Genomic DNA, 15,316 nt, shown 5'->3' with positions numbered 1-15,316 from the left:
TTAGTTCTTTCAATCTGATTTGCAAGGTAATTTAAACAATTGAGTTGCCCTGCAGTTTTAAATGGAAGACAGAGTAGTTTACAGTGTATGTTATTAAGTAATGTCTTACGTGGGCAGGATAGAATAATGAATGTGGACCATCTAGGTGAATGATTTTTTGGAATGTGGACTGGAAGAAGTTAGTGAGGTAGTAATCCCTGTTTTTTTCTGTCATTATGGGAAGAGCCTGAGGAGCAGGGATTCCTGAAAACAGAGAACATAGTGTATTGATTATAAGGGCACCTCAGCTCCAAAACAACAAGTAGTCTCATAAATCAATACAGTAATGGTTGTCTTTTGTAATTTTATTGAAGGCATACTGTTAGAACTCCTGTTTAATGTACTGAATTACAGTGATGGCAATATGAATAACAGCCATGAAGATATTTAGAACGCAAATCCCTGTTCTAATATATTCTGGCAGATAATTATAATAACTGTACCTTTCACAGATATTTTTTTCTTCATATACTGTTTGAATCCAGCTAGCCATAACATATTTTTCAGGCCTATCTTGTTTTTTCTGGGTTGGGAATACTACGTTTAGGTTCTGGGATTCTTTCCAAAATACGGGGAAGTTGTCAGGCAATAGGTTTCAGCCTACTTTTAAAGACAAAGCTGGAAGATTCTTTTTTTATAGTCTAGATAGCCCACATTTTCCTAACTACTTAATCAGAACTCTCATAAATATTCTTCTTCTGGATCAGATATTTGTGAAACATCCAGATGAGCATTTGCAGTTGTTTGCTAACTTGGTCAAGGGAAATCAAAATGCACTGCAAATAGTACTCAAGACAAACCTTTGTGGCATGGCTGGAACGAAAGGGCTCATCTGCCCTTTCAAGAGTACATCTAGTTCCAGACAAATGTTGGCTTTGCTGAAAAGGAGTACATTCAGAAAATATTTTCAACTGCAAGACATTATTCACAGCTCAGAAATTATTCCTCATTCAAATAGTATTTGATCACTAAAATAGACTTGTAGTGAACAGAAAGGAATGTCAACCAATTCACTTTTAACAGCTCATCCACTTTCCACTTCCTTTGAAATTTCTTCCAAAACATACTGAAATAAAGTGAACTCAGATAAATACTCCTCCTCGTGCTGTCTGTATAGGCATCATAGTACCTGGTGCATCTTAAAAATGTGTTAGTAGATCTCTCTTCAAATTGCCCTGTGCCACTCTTTCCCCAGATGTGTAGTGTTCCTTTTGAATCTCAGTAGTCTGTAGTATGTTCTTCAAAACAAATCACTTCGTTTTGCAACAGAGGACTAGAGCTTTGGGATATTTCTAAAATGTCTAAAAATGAAAGAATCTTCTCTTGATGTAAAATTGATCATAAGGAACAAATATTCAAAATAAGGTAAGAACTAGCTGTGATGCCTGCGAACATGAAGGAAATATGTTTCCTTCTCCAAAGCCCCCAAGTATCAAGAGCTGGGAGGAGGAGAGGCAGCCTCCCAACCCCCTGCAATTCTTACACAAATTTGAGAGGCAGGGAAGAAGTACATTTCTCTTTTTTCCAGGCAGGTTTCATGTTGGAAGGAGTTCTGTTGACACGCTTTTCTCCCAGCTGTAATTTTGGTAGTTCAGTGCCCCCGCCCCCCCCCAAGTATTTTGAGGATTTTCTGTAGTATGTGGAGAAATGTTAAGAGGTGATTCTATTTTTTAAAGTATATTCTACTTTCAAATATTGTGTGCTGTATGGCTGATGTTGGAAAGGTTTATTTTTTATTTTTTATTTTTTATTTATTTTTTTATTTTTTATTTTTATTTATTTTCCCAAGCCTAATTTTAATGTCTTGTAAAAGGCTGGACTGTCAGTCTTCTTGTAATTTTACAAAACAAAGCGTATAGACAATATCTGCATTACTGGGCTTACTGGGATGAACCTCACGGAATTATCATGGGATTATAAAGGGAACCAGTAGCTCATTCTTACACAAATATTTGTGGAGAATGTTTCAGCAAATTTTAATGTGATGTCTTTAAGTTTTTAGTGCTGCTGTTCAAGTTAACTAATGTATGCGTTCTTTTATAATTATCAGCTATTTTTCTGTACTGATGCTTTATTTTACAGAATTACACTTTTATAATCATTAGAATATTACATGATTTTTTAAAAATAGAGGTTAATTTGTAGTTCTGGAATGAAAAATTTTGTTTTCATTACTTCATTCTTCCATTTACAAAACTCTGAGACCTCTGTCAGTTTTGATTAGTGGAGTCAAGATAGTCAGCATGGCTTCTTGATTCTGTTACCTGGCTACGTAATTTTAATAATATCTATCAAAAAGTAAAAATAAACTGACAGTATCAGCTGGAGGAAGTTTTGAGACCACGATTCACATTAGGCAGACTTAATTTTTCTTGTGACCCTTCTTTGTATAATTGTTAAATTAGTGGTTTTGTGATAGCAAAACAAGTTATTACATTAATCTTTGGAAAACTGTCCACTGAAAATGTGAATAAAATGCCTGTTTCTTATTCTTTATATCCAGTTGATTCTTCCTGCATTCCTTATTTATTTATCTCCTATGCTTATCTTCTGTGAGTAATGGAACACCTGTGTAGCTTTGCTTGCTCTTGTGCGCTCTCCTTTTTTGTTTCCCTTGGAAAATGTGGTTCTGGTTTATTTGCTGCATCTTCCTGCTGAATATTTTCATGTAGCCCTTGTGAGCGTAAATGATATTTACATTGAAAAGCTCTTAATAGTCCTCTATTTAAGCTGTAACACATTTTCAAAGCAGTCTCCCTGTGCCTGACCCTTTGCAAACCATTTATGTTCAGATGTTGGCATCAAGGAAAACAGTTTCACTTTATTCTACAGTAACTATATAATAGTGTTAGCTTGTGACGGAGCATGAAATAAATGCTTATCTTCATTTTATTCAGCTGTGCTTTTTATTCTGCTTTGCTAAATAGGTAATTGCCTATTACTGCATGTAGTACATTTTCCTTTCTAGTAGTAGTTTGCTTTGTGTTGTTTTTTATTATCATTAAATATATAATTTTATTTATTTTTTTTTCTTTTGAACTAGAATCAAGACTTGAAGGTTGGCTTTCAATACCAAACAAAGGAAATATAAAGCGGTATGGCTGGAAGAAACAGGTACAAATTGATTTTTTCTTCCCTAACTCCTTTGAAAAGCTTTTTAGGCATAGAGTAATGATGGAATTTGCTTTACAACTCATCTTTCTTAAACAAAATTATTGGAGTTATTTAGTGCCTAGACATTATTAAGGAAAAAAGAAAAACAAGTTCAGTGTGATAATAATGTTGTACAGATTTTTAACAGGTGGTTGAGGAAATGCTTTACAATGAGCATCTTAGAATCATGATTCTTGTTTGGATTCTACTTTGCCTTGGTCTTCATTCTCGTTATAAATTGTCATGGATAATTTTCAATGACATTTCCTTTTCCCTTATTTTAAAGTGGTTAGTTTCTTGAAGAGACTGGCTTAATCTCAGAAACTGGGCCTCTCTGATGGAATTCCCACTCTAAAGAAAGTAGTATTATCTTTTTTCCTCTGTAGAAGGTGGTGTGTCTGTCAGACTACTACCAGTAATATTTTGTGAAGAGTGAGGGTTAAGCTCTACATTATTTCAACTAACAACCACTTAAAGTATTTCCCCCAGACCCTCAGATGAGAGTCAGTGCAATCAAGTACCATACTAAAACTGCTTGATTACTGCAGTTTGGAACCTTAGGTTTGTTAACAGATACTTTAAGTGCTTTTCAGTTGGCTTCTAGTTGCTGTGTCTTTCAATGCCTCTGTATTAGCAGAACTGGATGGAATTTAAAGGACGAGATCAAGGCTTTTCTTGGTGCTATATTTGAGTCAAATGACAATAGTGTTAGAATGTTCTTCAGGTGCCTCAGGAAATACACCTATTTGTAAATTTATTCCAGGATTGATGTAATGGATGTGCAACATGTATCAAAAATTGTTTGATAGCTAAGGCTGTTTGACTTCTGTTGTTTCACGATTGATTTATCCAGCTTGCTGTCAGACTTTTGGCAGTGCCTCTGCCACAAATCATGTAGCTTTATTCTGCTCTAGATTATCTAAAATATTGCATCCTTTTTCCATCAGAATACATCTGGCAGCTTTATGTACTTGTCTTCTAGAAATGGAGAATATTTATTCACTCTGTGATGATTAAATTTGTAAACTTGTGATAAATGCAGCTTCTCCACCGAAAGGCTATCTGAGCTTCTTCAGGCATGCTTAGATCCTTCAAGATATTTCATACTTTGCTATTTTAAATAATAATTCCTGCACTTGGAAGGAATTTGAGCTACAAATAGATGCCTCTGTCATAAAATGAATCATGCTGACAAGATCCTTAAGCTAGCTGAGATTCAAACCACAGACCCAGTAGTGAGGGACCACATTAACTTGGGTGTGTGTGCTGTTGGCTGAACTATGCTGCATCTGAAACAAGTTGGCTTGTACTTAACCTCTTCATGTGCTCCTGCTCTAATTAGCTTTCAGTTTGGTGGTTAGTGGGAGGTGTGGAACCTCAAATATAGCCACGTCCAGGTTAAGTTAAAGAGAAAGCTGTAACTGTATTAGCAGCAGCTGTAACTGTGAAGCGTATTAGCAGAATAATTGGATTGATGTCTGAGTTGTTAGAAATTGAATTGCCACATTTCTGACTCAGATGTCAGTGGCTCTGATTTCTGTCCCATGCCCTCAGTTATTTAGCTCAAGTTAGAAAGTTTTTGAGTGTGGAAAAGATTCATTTGAGAAGAAAGACTTGAGCTTAGAGGTCAAGCTATCATTAAAATGGGTTAGCCATATTTTTATTTGGAACTTCATCCCAAGTTGAGATGATAAAAATACTTTTTTGCATGGTCATAACAGGATGTTGAAGCAGTTGCATGCCTTATTAGTTAACTTTTCTGTGAGGTTGAATTGTTCTTTCACCAACACTTGTATGCAGAGTGATAACTGAGTTCAATTGCAGTCAGAATTTGCATTTGTTAGTAGTAGTCATTTTAAGGCCTTACTCTTATCTGTGAAAGGCAGAGGTGTGTACTTCAAAGGCAGAGAAGGCATCAGCTCTCTGTTGAATTGGATCAAAGGAATACAAGCTCAGACTCTTTTTCTTCAGTGGAGAAAATCACAGACTCACACCACTACTACTTGGTACTTATTCAAGTTGATCGGACTTTGTATTAAAGAATCCTGACTGAGGAGGTGAAAGCCCTTTTTGGCGGGGGGGCAAAGAAAAAACAACCCTGCAACACCTTTTGTGGGTTTAGATGCAGTTCAGTAGTTTGTGTACAGCTGTAGCATGCAGCTTGAGCAACACGTTCTAAAAGCACTTTTCTGTAAACTTATTGAGGTAACTTGTGTACTTGGATTGTGAGGTCAGACTTATTTAAAACCTTGTTTCTAAAACACTTGAAACTGCAGGGAGGGAACTGCCACAGCTGTCAATGAGCTTATGCTTATGGACAGTTGTAGCAAAGGCATTGGACTGGTAGGTCCTACTGAAGAGCATCAAGCAGCAAGTGCTAAAGGTCTGAATTCACTGGGAAGTGCTTAGGTTAAAGATGTTTAATCTTTAAACTTGCCTGTGGGTTACAAAATTCTGTCTGAACAGCTTGCTTTGTTTTTCACGTCATATGAACATGTTTTTCCTTCCAGTACCTAAAGGGGGCCTACCAGAAAGTTGGAGAGGGGACACTGTCAGGGGTTGTAGTGATAGCACAATGGGTAATGGCTTAAAATTAAAAGAGGGGAGTTTTTGATTAGACATTGGGAAGAAATTCTTCCCTCAGAGGGCAGTGAAGCCCTGGCACAGGCTGCCCAGAGAAGCTGTGGCTGCCCCATCCCTGGAGGTGTTCAAGGCCAGGCTGGATGGGGCTTTGGGCAACCTGGGCTGGTGGGAGGCGTCCCTGCCCATGGCAGGGGGTTTGAACTAGGTGGTCTTTAAGATCCCTTCCAACCCAAAGCATTCTGTGAAACATTTATAGTTGTGTGATTATGAGCGGCACTGGAAAGGTGTCTGCATACTTTAGGTTGAGGACTATATCTTTGCTCTTTTGGGGACAGGAGGGCAGATGCTGCAGGCATACTCAACATTTGGGTATTTTCTTGGAATTGGAGCCTGAAACCCACTCCTGCTCTAAAACTCTCGGTGCCTTCCCAGTAGCTCTTCCATATTCCTCAGAATCCCATGCACTCTCAAGTACTCTATTTTTTCAGTAGCATGGGATAGTTATGTTAATATGTAGGCTTTTAGCAAGAGCTTTAAAATACTAAGGAAAAAAATAAACTAATCACATTACTTAATATTTCTGTTTCTTAGCATCTTTACAATTCTGGAAAGTACTTTTGTGGTTTGACCTTTAAAGTGGCATGCAGCAAAAGAATGTCCATTTCTTTTTTTCTTCATCTGCAAACGTTTACTCTGCTGTCTCAGTTTATTCCTGCATCTGAAATATATACCAGCGTGTGACTTGTTTGCTCTTACTGCTGCTTTGCTTTTGCTTTTTATTACACTGGTCCATTAAAGAGAAATTGTAGGAAAGGCCCCCACTTGTTTGGTGCAAAGTACCGGTGAGTCCTGCAGGTCTCTAGACTAAGGGAGGTGTTTTCAGCTTATCAGTAAGTGACAGACTCTGCATTCCAGGAGCTGCTCAGGGATAGAGTAACTTTCATAGTAACATCCCTGTAGCAACAGAAGTTTGAGTTCTGTGTACAGACAGGCTTACAGAGTTGTCGTGGGCATTTCAGAGTTCTCCAGTGATAGCACACAATCACTGTGGCTGGAGTATAGCTGGCTGGATAATGATACAAGTGTTTGCTGATATTAGTTTAAAAACCTTACTTTACTCAGGTTTTTATGTGCTTTTAAATGTTTTTTTTTTTTTTTTAAATGCAGTTTTAACTTGTTTATTCTTTCTTTCCCCAGTATGTCGTGGTGAGCAGTAAAAAGATACTGTTCTATAACGATGAAAAGGACAAGGACCAGTCTAACCCATCCATGGTACTAGACATAGAGTAAGTGAAGTTATCGTTGACTTTGCATAAAGATAGGCAAAAGAGTGGTGTCTGAGATCACTGATAACAAACCTAGGCACTTGGATTCAACAGTCCATAAATAACTTTGAATTTTCAGGTTATGATAGCTGTGGGGCACACACAAACGAGGTATAAACTCTGTTTTTAGATCCTCATCCCTTTGCCTCACACCTTTTTCTGGCAATCTGAGAAGGGCTCAGTATTAACCAAGCCCAAAGCATTTTTAAATTTTCCAGATGGTTTCTATGTATTTCAAGTGAAAAAATAAGTTGTGTTCCCTCTGCATTGGTGATACATAAAGGAAAAATGTGTCAAATATGACTGAAGCCCATTGCTGTTACACGATGGTGATGTTTGAACAGCTGACCAGCATTATGGGATGTCATAGAGTAGTAAGTGGAAAAAGGCTTCAAAATTTATGAATAGGTCTGCCAGTGACTAACATAACAAATGTAGTGGTCTGGAAGTAATCACAAACTCAGGAAGCACTTACGCTGCCAATTGCTTATAAGTAGGAAAAGCATTATTTTCTCTTTGAGCTTTTTCTTACTCTCTTTTCATAAACATCTGTTATGGCTACTGTTGAAAAGAGAGCATTGGGCTGGATGGACTTGTAGCCTTTACCCCAGTGCAGGATGATGTTTGTTCCAATTTTAACAGCATTTTCAGCACCTAGTGCCCCAGATTGCCTTTTGTGATCTTCTTGCATTGATTGATTCTCAGTTAATCACATGATTTAGTGAAAAAGAATATTGCTGTGCTTGATATGGTTACTTCTAGGGCTGTAAATATGCTTTTCTAGCAATAATCAGACCCACTGTTCTAAGGAAGATTTTGAAAGCTTTTTTCACAGGTAAATTTGCCAGGGTGGATCTTTAATCCATTTTAAGATCATCCTCTTTCCAAACTTTGGTTTTACCTGGATAGACAAGATCTGTATGATTTTAGTGAATTCCTGAAATCATACTACAGCCTTGGAGTATATAATTTTGTTTGCATAAACAGGATTTATAAGAACTTCAAAGTAATTTGACAGTAACCTTTTAGCCTTTTCTGATTTATGTTTCTTTTAATCTAGTAAGCTGTTCCACGTCCGACCTGTAACTCAAGGAGATGTATATAGAGCAGAAACTGAAGAAATTCCTAAAATATTCCAGGTAAAAAAGAAGGGAATTGTCATTTCTAATTCCCTTCAAAAAGTTCAGAGTTGTCTTTAGAAAAGCATACAAAATATGTGGTGCTTCAGCAGTAACATGCTGGTATTCCCTTTTTTTTTTTTTTTAGATTCTGTATGCTAATGAGGGAGAATGCAGGAAGGATTTGGAGGTAGAACCAGTACAGCCGGCAGAGAAGACGAATTTTCTAAATCACAAAGGCCATGAATTTATTCCAACGATATACCACTTCCCAGCCAACTGTGAGGCCTGTGCCAAACCTCTTTGGCACGTCTTTAAACCCCCTGCTGCCCTGGAATGTCGAAGATGCCATGTGAAGTGCCACAGGGACCACTTGGATAGAAAGGAGGAATTAATTGCACCATGCAAAGGTACACTCATGTTTTTTGTAGTATTCCATCTTCTCTGCATTTTTAGCCAGAGCTCCTGACCTAAGGGATGAAAATAAAAGCACTTTAAGTGTTGTACTCTTTAGTTTTATGTTTTAGATATGAAAGGTACTGTTACACTAATACCGTTAATGCTGGTTATGGACAGGCAGCTGTGGAAAGCCTGCGTAGGGAGGCCTTTTGTGCTGTAACTGTTGTGGCTCTGCTGAGGACCTGGAGAGCACAAGGGTCCCTGGGGGTTTTTGCCCAGGTACTGGTCAACTGCTTGGTTCCCAGACCATTCTTTCTGTTCTTACGCATAGCCCCAGTTAGTGACAATACATTAGCCACATCACCAGTCCATGCTAAGACCGTTGAAGAGTGGTTCTTCAGCCACTTCATGGATTGGAGTAAAGATTTCTTTTTCTGTGCTCCTGTGAAATGGAGCACTTGGAGTATGTACTCTGGAAGTCAGTCATGAGGTACCCATGCAACTTCTCCAGCGCAAGACTGAAATGAGTGTAAAATGTCTCATTTCTTGAGTTAGAATCAAGAATTTTAATGAAGAGACACAACAATTGAAAAAAAAAACAACCAACAACAGTATTTATAATTTCTCCTGCTGTTTATTGCCTTCTAAAAATACATAAAACGTTCAGATACAAGTACGTATAGAGAAGCTGTTCTTTCTTCCAGTGGTGCAACTGGTATGTCATAATTTGTTGTTCTGATAACAAATCCAAATTTTCCCTGATTCATCTTCTACCTTTTATGTACAGTGAGTTACGATGTAACTTCAGCAAGAGACATGTTGCTACTGGCATCCTGTCAAGATGAACAGAAGAAGTGGGTGACTCATTTAGTAAAGAAGATCCCCAAGAACCCGCCATCTACTTTCGTTCGAGCGTCTCCTAGAACTATGTCTACAAGATCCTCAGCAAATCAGTCATTCCGAAAAGCTGTTAAAAATACTTCTGGAAAAACTAGGTGAGAAATAAACTCTAAAAGCTATGGATCTTTTTAACTTCAAAAACAAACAAACAAACAAAACAAAAAACTCTTTAAGTCTTATTTAACAGGAAACTGTGAAATAACTCTATTGTTAATGCTGTTGAATTGGTGGTCTAAATCTCTGCTTAAATCCTGAAAGGGGGAATAGACAGAATTCTCCTGTCATTTGTATATTTACCAGTTCACATATGGAAAATATGAACAGGGGCACCTCCCACCAGACCAGGTTGCTCAAAGCCCCATCCAGCTTGGCCTTGAGCACCTCCAGGGATGGGGCAGCCACAGCTTCTCTGGGCAGCCTGTTGCTGTATCTCACTTCCCTCTGAGTGAAGAATTTCTTCTTAATGTCTAATCTAAATATCCCCTCTTTTAGTTTAAAGCCATTCCCCCGTGTCCTATCACTATGCTCCCTGACAAAGAGTCCCTCCTCAGCTTTCCTGGAGGCCCCCTTTAGGTACTGGAAGGCCACTATAAGAGCTTTCCCAGAAGGCCTTCCCAGAGCCTTCTTGCTCCAGGCTGAACAACCCCAGCTCTCTCAGCCTGTCCTCATAGGAGAGGTGCTTCAGCCCTCTGATCATCCTCGTGGCCCTCCTCGGAGCTCACTGCAACAGGTCCATGTCTTTATGCTGGGGGCCCAAGAGCTGAAAGCAGTGCTCCAGGTACAGTCTCATGAGAGCAGAGCAGAGAGGGAGAATCATCCCTCTCGACCTTGCTGGCCACGCTGTTTTTGATACAGCCTGGGATATGGTTGGCTTTTGGGGCTGCAAATGTACATTGCTGACTCATGCTGAGCTTCTCATCAATCCATTGATGGGTTTGTGTCAGAAGCCACCAAGAAACTTCCGGATTCTCAGGCTGTTTATGCTATTTCTGTTAGTGTCAGGCAGGTTAAATGATGATTCCATCCCTTCTCCTTGCTCACTCATTCCCTGTCTTCTCCTATCTCATCAGTTGTTTGGTAGAGCTATTTGTGACCCTGTGCATTAACCAGGGCCAGATTTAAAATATATTTCTTTTTTAATGCGAGGACATCGTACTGATTTTTAACTTGCTTTCTGACAGTACACATGTTCCTTTCCCCCCAAATAACTGAATAGGTGGACAGTTAGATGTGAAATCTTGTTAAATCTTCTTGTCTACAGAATGTCCACTTCTCCCAACTTCCATAAGCTTCATAATGCTGCAGTGTTTCCAAACTTAATTTTCCTTCAGTCCTCAACTTTCTGGGATTTATTAAAAAATGTTACCTCTCTCCCCACCAAGATTAGCCATATCTTTTAAAAAATTTGTCTCTAAGTTGCATCTGCTGATTTAAAATATGCATCATTAATAGTTGTTATTTAACATCTTTATTTACAATAGAACTGTTGAAATACTCTTGGTCTGTGACTGGGAAAAAAAAAAAAACAAGTGATTTTTATATATCATGTGATAGAAAAATAATCAGAGGATTCTAGAAACAGGTTACTAAAAGCAGACCTTAAAAGGTCTGTCTTTAAAAACAGACAGGATACAAGCCCAACACAGCATACATTTCATAGTTTAAATTGATAGTTACCCAAGTGTAAGGTGCGGAGGGTCACCTTTGCCATCCACCAGCAGCTAACGTGATGCTGCAAGACTGGGATTCTTGTCACCTGCCCTATTACCAACTACAGTCATACAGGGAGTTGATAAGTAAGGAACAGCAAAAGTAGTGATTGATTTTTTAAATCAATTCATTAGTTCTTTTTCATTCTGTCTTAATGGAGATGCTGTTCATGGTGGTCTTCAGCACGACCCAAATTTACAGCTAATTCCTTACAGGGTGAACAGTTGTGTATGTGAAACTTTACAGTAGCTCTTAAAAGAATGGGTCTGTTTGGGGAGATCAGTTACACAATTTCTGTAATTAATCCTGTGGACACTTGTCTTGTTAGGATGGTACAGAATCATAGAAACGTGGAGGTAGTGAACAGGATCTTTCATTTGAATGAGAAAACATTATTTTAAAGATCATTGGCTAAGACACAAGAGATACAACAATCCTAATAGCTCACTAGCACTAAAAGGAGGAGAGCTGCACGCTCCTGCTTTATCTTCTATGAGCTTCACAGATTACCTCAGTAAACGTATCTATTTCTGGCAGAGAATTAATCCAGGAATGTTTTCAATCGAGAAAAAACATCAGGAGGAAGCACGACAAGAAAGAAACCCTTACATCCCTTCTCTCTCTCCCAGCTCTTCCTAGAGTTGGCCTGTATCCATTAGTGAACTTTGTGACATAGTTAGTATTTGACCTTAGAAATCTTGTTTCTTAACGATGTTTAATATTGACGTAGTTTCTTAGAACACGTAATTAATTTACGGCAAACTGTTTTACTGCTGCATATTGTAGGCACCGAGTGTGGAGGAAGAAGCATGTTGAGCATAAACAATTTAGAGAGGCACAGCTCTTGACCAGCGAGAGCGCTAGGTATGTGCGTGCTGCCAGCCCGTTGTGCTGCATGCAGGAGCCAGGTGGGGAGCCCGCACACGGCACCAACGCTCGAGGAGCTGCTGGGCAGCTTTGTGCACGCATTGTGCACGCTCCAGCCCCGCTGTGTAGAGGGGAGACAGCTGACGCTGGGCTAACTGCAGCGTAACGGGGCTTGTGTGGCACTTGCAGGCGATGTGAGTGAATGATGGAAGGATTTGGAGTTACACCAAGCTTAAAAGTACCAGGAAAAAAAAAAAAAAAAAAAGATTGGGTAGGAACTTCTTTCAAGCTGTTCTGTATGCCCAGGAAGGGGCATCAGACTTCCAGCAGGAGAAGTCACTTTTAATGTACCAGATGTTTAGATTATTAAATAAATTTACAGCAAATCTTTTACACTGAGCACTTCACTGGTGATTGGACAGTAGCTGAGCTATACTGACAGCTTGTTTCCACTCTAAGGGGAGGATTCTTGTTTTGTCTTCCTTCCCTGCTCTTCTGTCGCTTGCTTCTGGGTAGGTACGTGAGCTGAGCGTTTTGGTCCCTTTCATAAAGGTCCACAACTCAGTTTCCTGCCTGTCAAAAAGAACGCTACATTTATTTGGTGAGTGGGATCAGCACACTGAGAAGTGTGGTGACTGCCGAAGCTGAGGAAAGGTAGGTAGGAGGCTGCTCCGCTGGGACTGGGAAGATAAGTGGAGGAGGAACCCTTTTCCTTTCAGGTATCAGGGAGTTGTTAGATTGGCCTCCCGGAACTCAAGTTGCTGCACCCTGCAGTTCTCATCCTGACCTCTGTACTTAAGGAGTAAGAGGAAAGGAGTAAGAGAAGCAGTGGTGTTTTTTATGGGATGCACTTTTATCTTAGCTGTTACCAAGTATCTGGAAATTGTTGTCTTGTCAGACAGAATAGCACAGTCCAGTCTCATGAAGTCCTACCTTGTGAGCAGGCATTCTGTATCTTATTGAACGGATACAGACTTTAACACACTCTTTAATACATTTTTTATTACGTTTCCTCTAGATCTGATCTGGCTTTCTTTGCAGTTGATAGGCAGTGCTCTATTGACTTTATGGGACGTGTATCAGACCCATTAAAACGAACCTCAAATATGAGTTCATTTTAAGTCTTCCTCCTCATTTTAATGCCTTACCACTAATAAATATGAATTAGACCTTCATAATGAACTTGCTAGCAATTGCTTCCTAGTTTATAGCATGCTAATTTATGCTCTTTGTATCAGCACAGTTGAGGTGCTTTGTTTTCATATATTTGGACTTGGGCACCCAACCAAGTTAATGCATGTTTAACACAAAACTCCTGTGTATCAGATGAGCTCTGGCAACTGCATGTGTGCGCTCTTAGCCCGACAAAAGCCTTTTCTTGTCCTGCAAGTGAAAGAGGGTCACCTTACGCTTGCCATAAATACACTCATGATTGTTTACTCTTACTGCAGCTTTACTGGTAAATGATTAACGTTATCGTCTGCCTGATCTCTGTGTAAATGTAATGTTGTCAGAAATTAAGAACGCGTTGTGGAAGATGTGTTTAGTGTTACAGATGTCAATCGAAAAATAATTTAACTGAGGTATTTTCTACGGTGAGGCTCTTACCATAATGCCCCAATATTATGAAACTAATTTTTGCATTTAGTATTAATTGTCTGTTTTCTTCTTTGTTCCAGCTAACCACATGTACAGTGCTTAATGGAATCTCCTGGGATGCGGTCTGAAAAACAGGGCTTTTTTAACCACACCGAGCAGTGCAGACAGGCTGTTGTTCCTTTCAACATAACTATCACAGGCTTCAGGGTTAAGATTGCTATTACTGTCTCCTCCTTGCTTTGGCACAAAAGCACGCTGAGGGTGTTTAATTGCGGGTTTGCCTAAAGGTAGATTAGATTAATTATTACTATGTAATGCAAGTTAAAGCAAATAAAGCTTAGCTAGGTGTATAAAAAAAAAAAAAGGTGCTGCCTTTTTGGATTAAAAAAAAAAAAGCAAGCCTGTCAATCATGATGAAATACAGCCAACTTTCTGCGTATCAGTGAAAGAAGAAGACTGTTTACCCTGTGAGGGGAATATTTATGTCAAGATGAGCATATGAAACGGAGTAGAGGAGGAAGGTTTCTCAATGAGAAGGACTGCAATTGCTTTCAAGACTCAAAGTTGTGCTCTTGAAGACTGCAGAACTAGCTTAAAAATGAAGCCTTATCACTTGAACTTCAGTGCCTTCACTGCAGAGTTCTTAACAGCCTTAATGCTAATCACCCACTATGGAATGGATCAAAGTGTTAAATATTTTGCATTATGCTTTACAAAATACCGATTCAGCAGGTTTGTAAAGGGGGCGGGGGGGGGAAAACAAGTAATTGCCTTTAATCTATGCATTTTTGCCAAGCCATACTGAATTCTTTTACTATTAGAGGCATTAGGAACTAACAGTAAGGAGAACCGAGTTTGGAAGCATATTTTGGGGTACATCATTTCTATAACTGTGTAATGTATTGCCTTACAATTTTTAAGTGATAACATACATTAAGTTAACAAACATATATGCACTGTTTGAAATGTAAATTATTCTTAGAACACTTTTACTGAGTTTTACGTTGTCCTTTTAGTGCCTTAATTTGAGATAATTGTATTATTGCCATGTCAGTAAATGTAGAAATGTAAAAGTAAACAAAGGAAACCTCAAAAAAAGGAAAAAAAAAAGCAAAACTATTGTATATCAGTGGCTTTTACTGAACTTTAATTGGTTTAAGTATTGTAGACGCTAGATGAATTTTCTAAATTAAATACAGTCTTTGAACGAGAATTCCTCTTACAAAGGGACTGGTTCTGGTTTGTAAGGCAAGAAATGTGTAGGCAATGCAAAAAGAAAAGCATATAACACAAGCTCCAGGTAATTCAGGAATTTCAGTAAATGCTGTCAGACTTTCTTGCTTTGTAGCAGGAATACATTCATGGTATGGGCAGTATGGTTTTATTTTATTTTATTTCTTAACCAAATACCTCCTCAGTAATTTATAATGGCTTTGCAGTTGTGTATTAAATAAGAAGCACTGGAAAACTGAATCGTCCTTAGGACGATATGCATGTTTCAAGTGGTATTGAAAGCCGCACTGATGGATATGTAATAATAAACATATCTGTTATTAATATGGTTATGACTCTGTGCTCATTTAATGAGAAATAAAGTAATTTATGGAAGGACCCGTTTGAAAA

The 15,316-nt window shown here is 38.6% G+C and overlaps 1 protein-coding gene across 3 annotated transcripts in view; it reads left to right on the top strand.

Moving 5' to 3' along the window:
• The window catches only part of ROCK1 (Rho associated coiled-coil containing protein kinase 1), an 85,279-nt gene extending 69,963 nt beyond the window's left edge, over positions 1-15,316 (top strand). For all 3 annotated transcript variants that reach the window (XM_032183323.1, XM_032183322.1, XM_032183324.1), the window contains 6 exons: positions 3,083-3,153; positions 6,973-7,061; positions 8,161-8,239; positions 8,367-8,628; positions 9,405-9,612; positions 13,774-15,316. In XM_032183323.1, the coding sequence (XP_032039214.1) occupies positions 3,083-3,153; positions 6,973-7,061; positions 8,161-8,239; positions 8,367-8,628; positions 9,405-9,612; positions 13,774-13,777 (713 nt within the window). In that variant the 3' untranslated portion in view covers positions 13,778-15,316. The remainder of the gene's footprint in view (positions 1-3,082; positions 3,154-6,972; positions 7,062-8,160; positions 8,240-8,366; positions 8,629-9,404; positions 9,613-13,773) is intronic.

The sequence above is a fragment of the Aythya fuligula genome, chromosome 2 (assembly GCF_009819795.1).
Source record: "Aythya fuligula isolate bAytFul2 chromosome 2, bAytFul2.pri, whole genome shotgun sequence".
NCBI classification, from domain to species: domain Eukaryota; kingdom Metazoa; phylum Chordata; class Aves; order Anseriformes; family Anatidae; genus Aythya; species Aythya fuligula.
The sequence above is the reverse complement of the archived record's forward strand: the minus strand, read 5'-3'. Positions and strand labels throughout refer to the sequence as shown.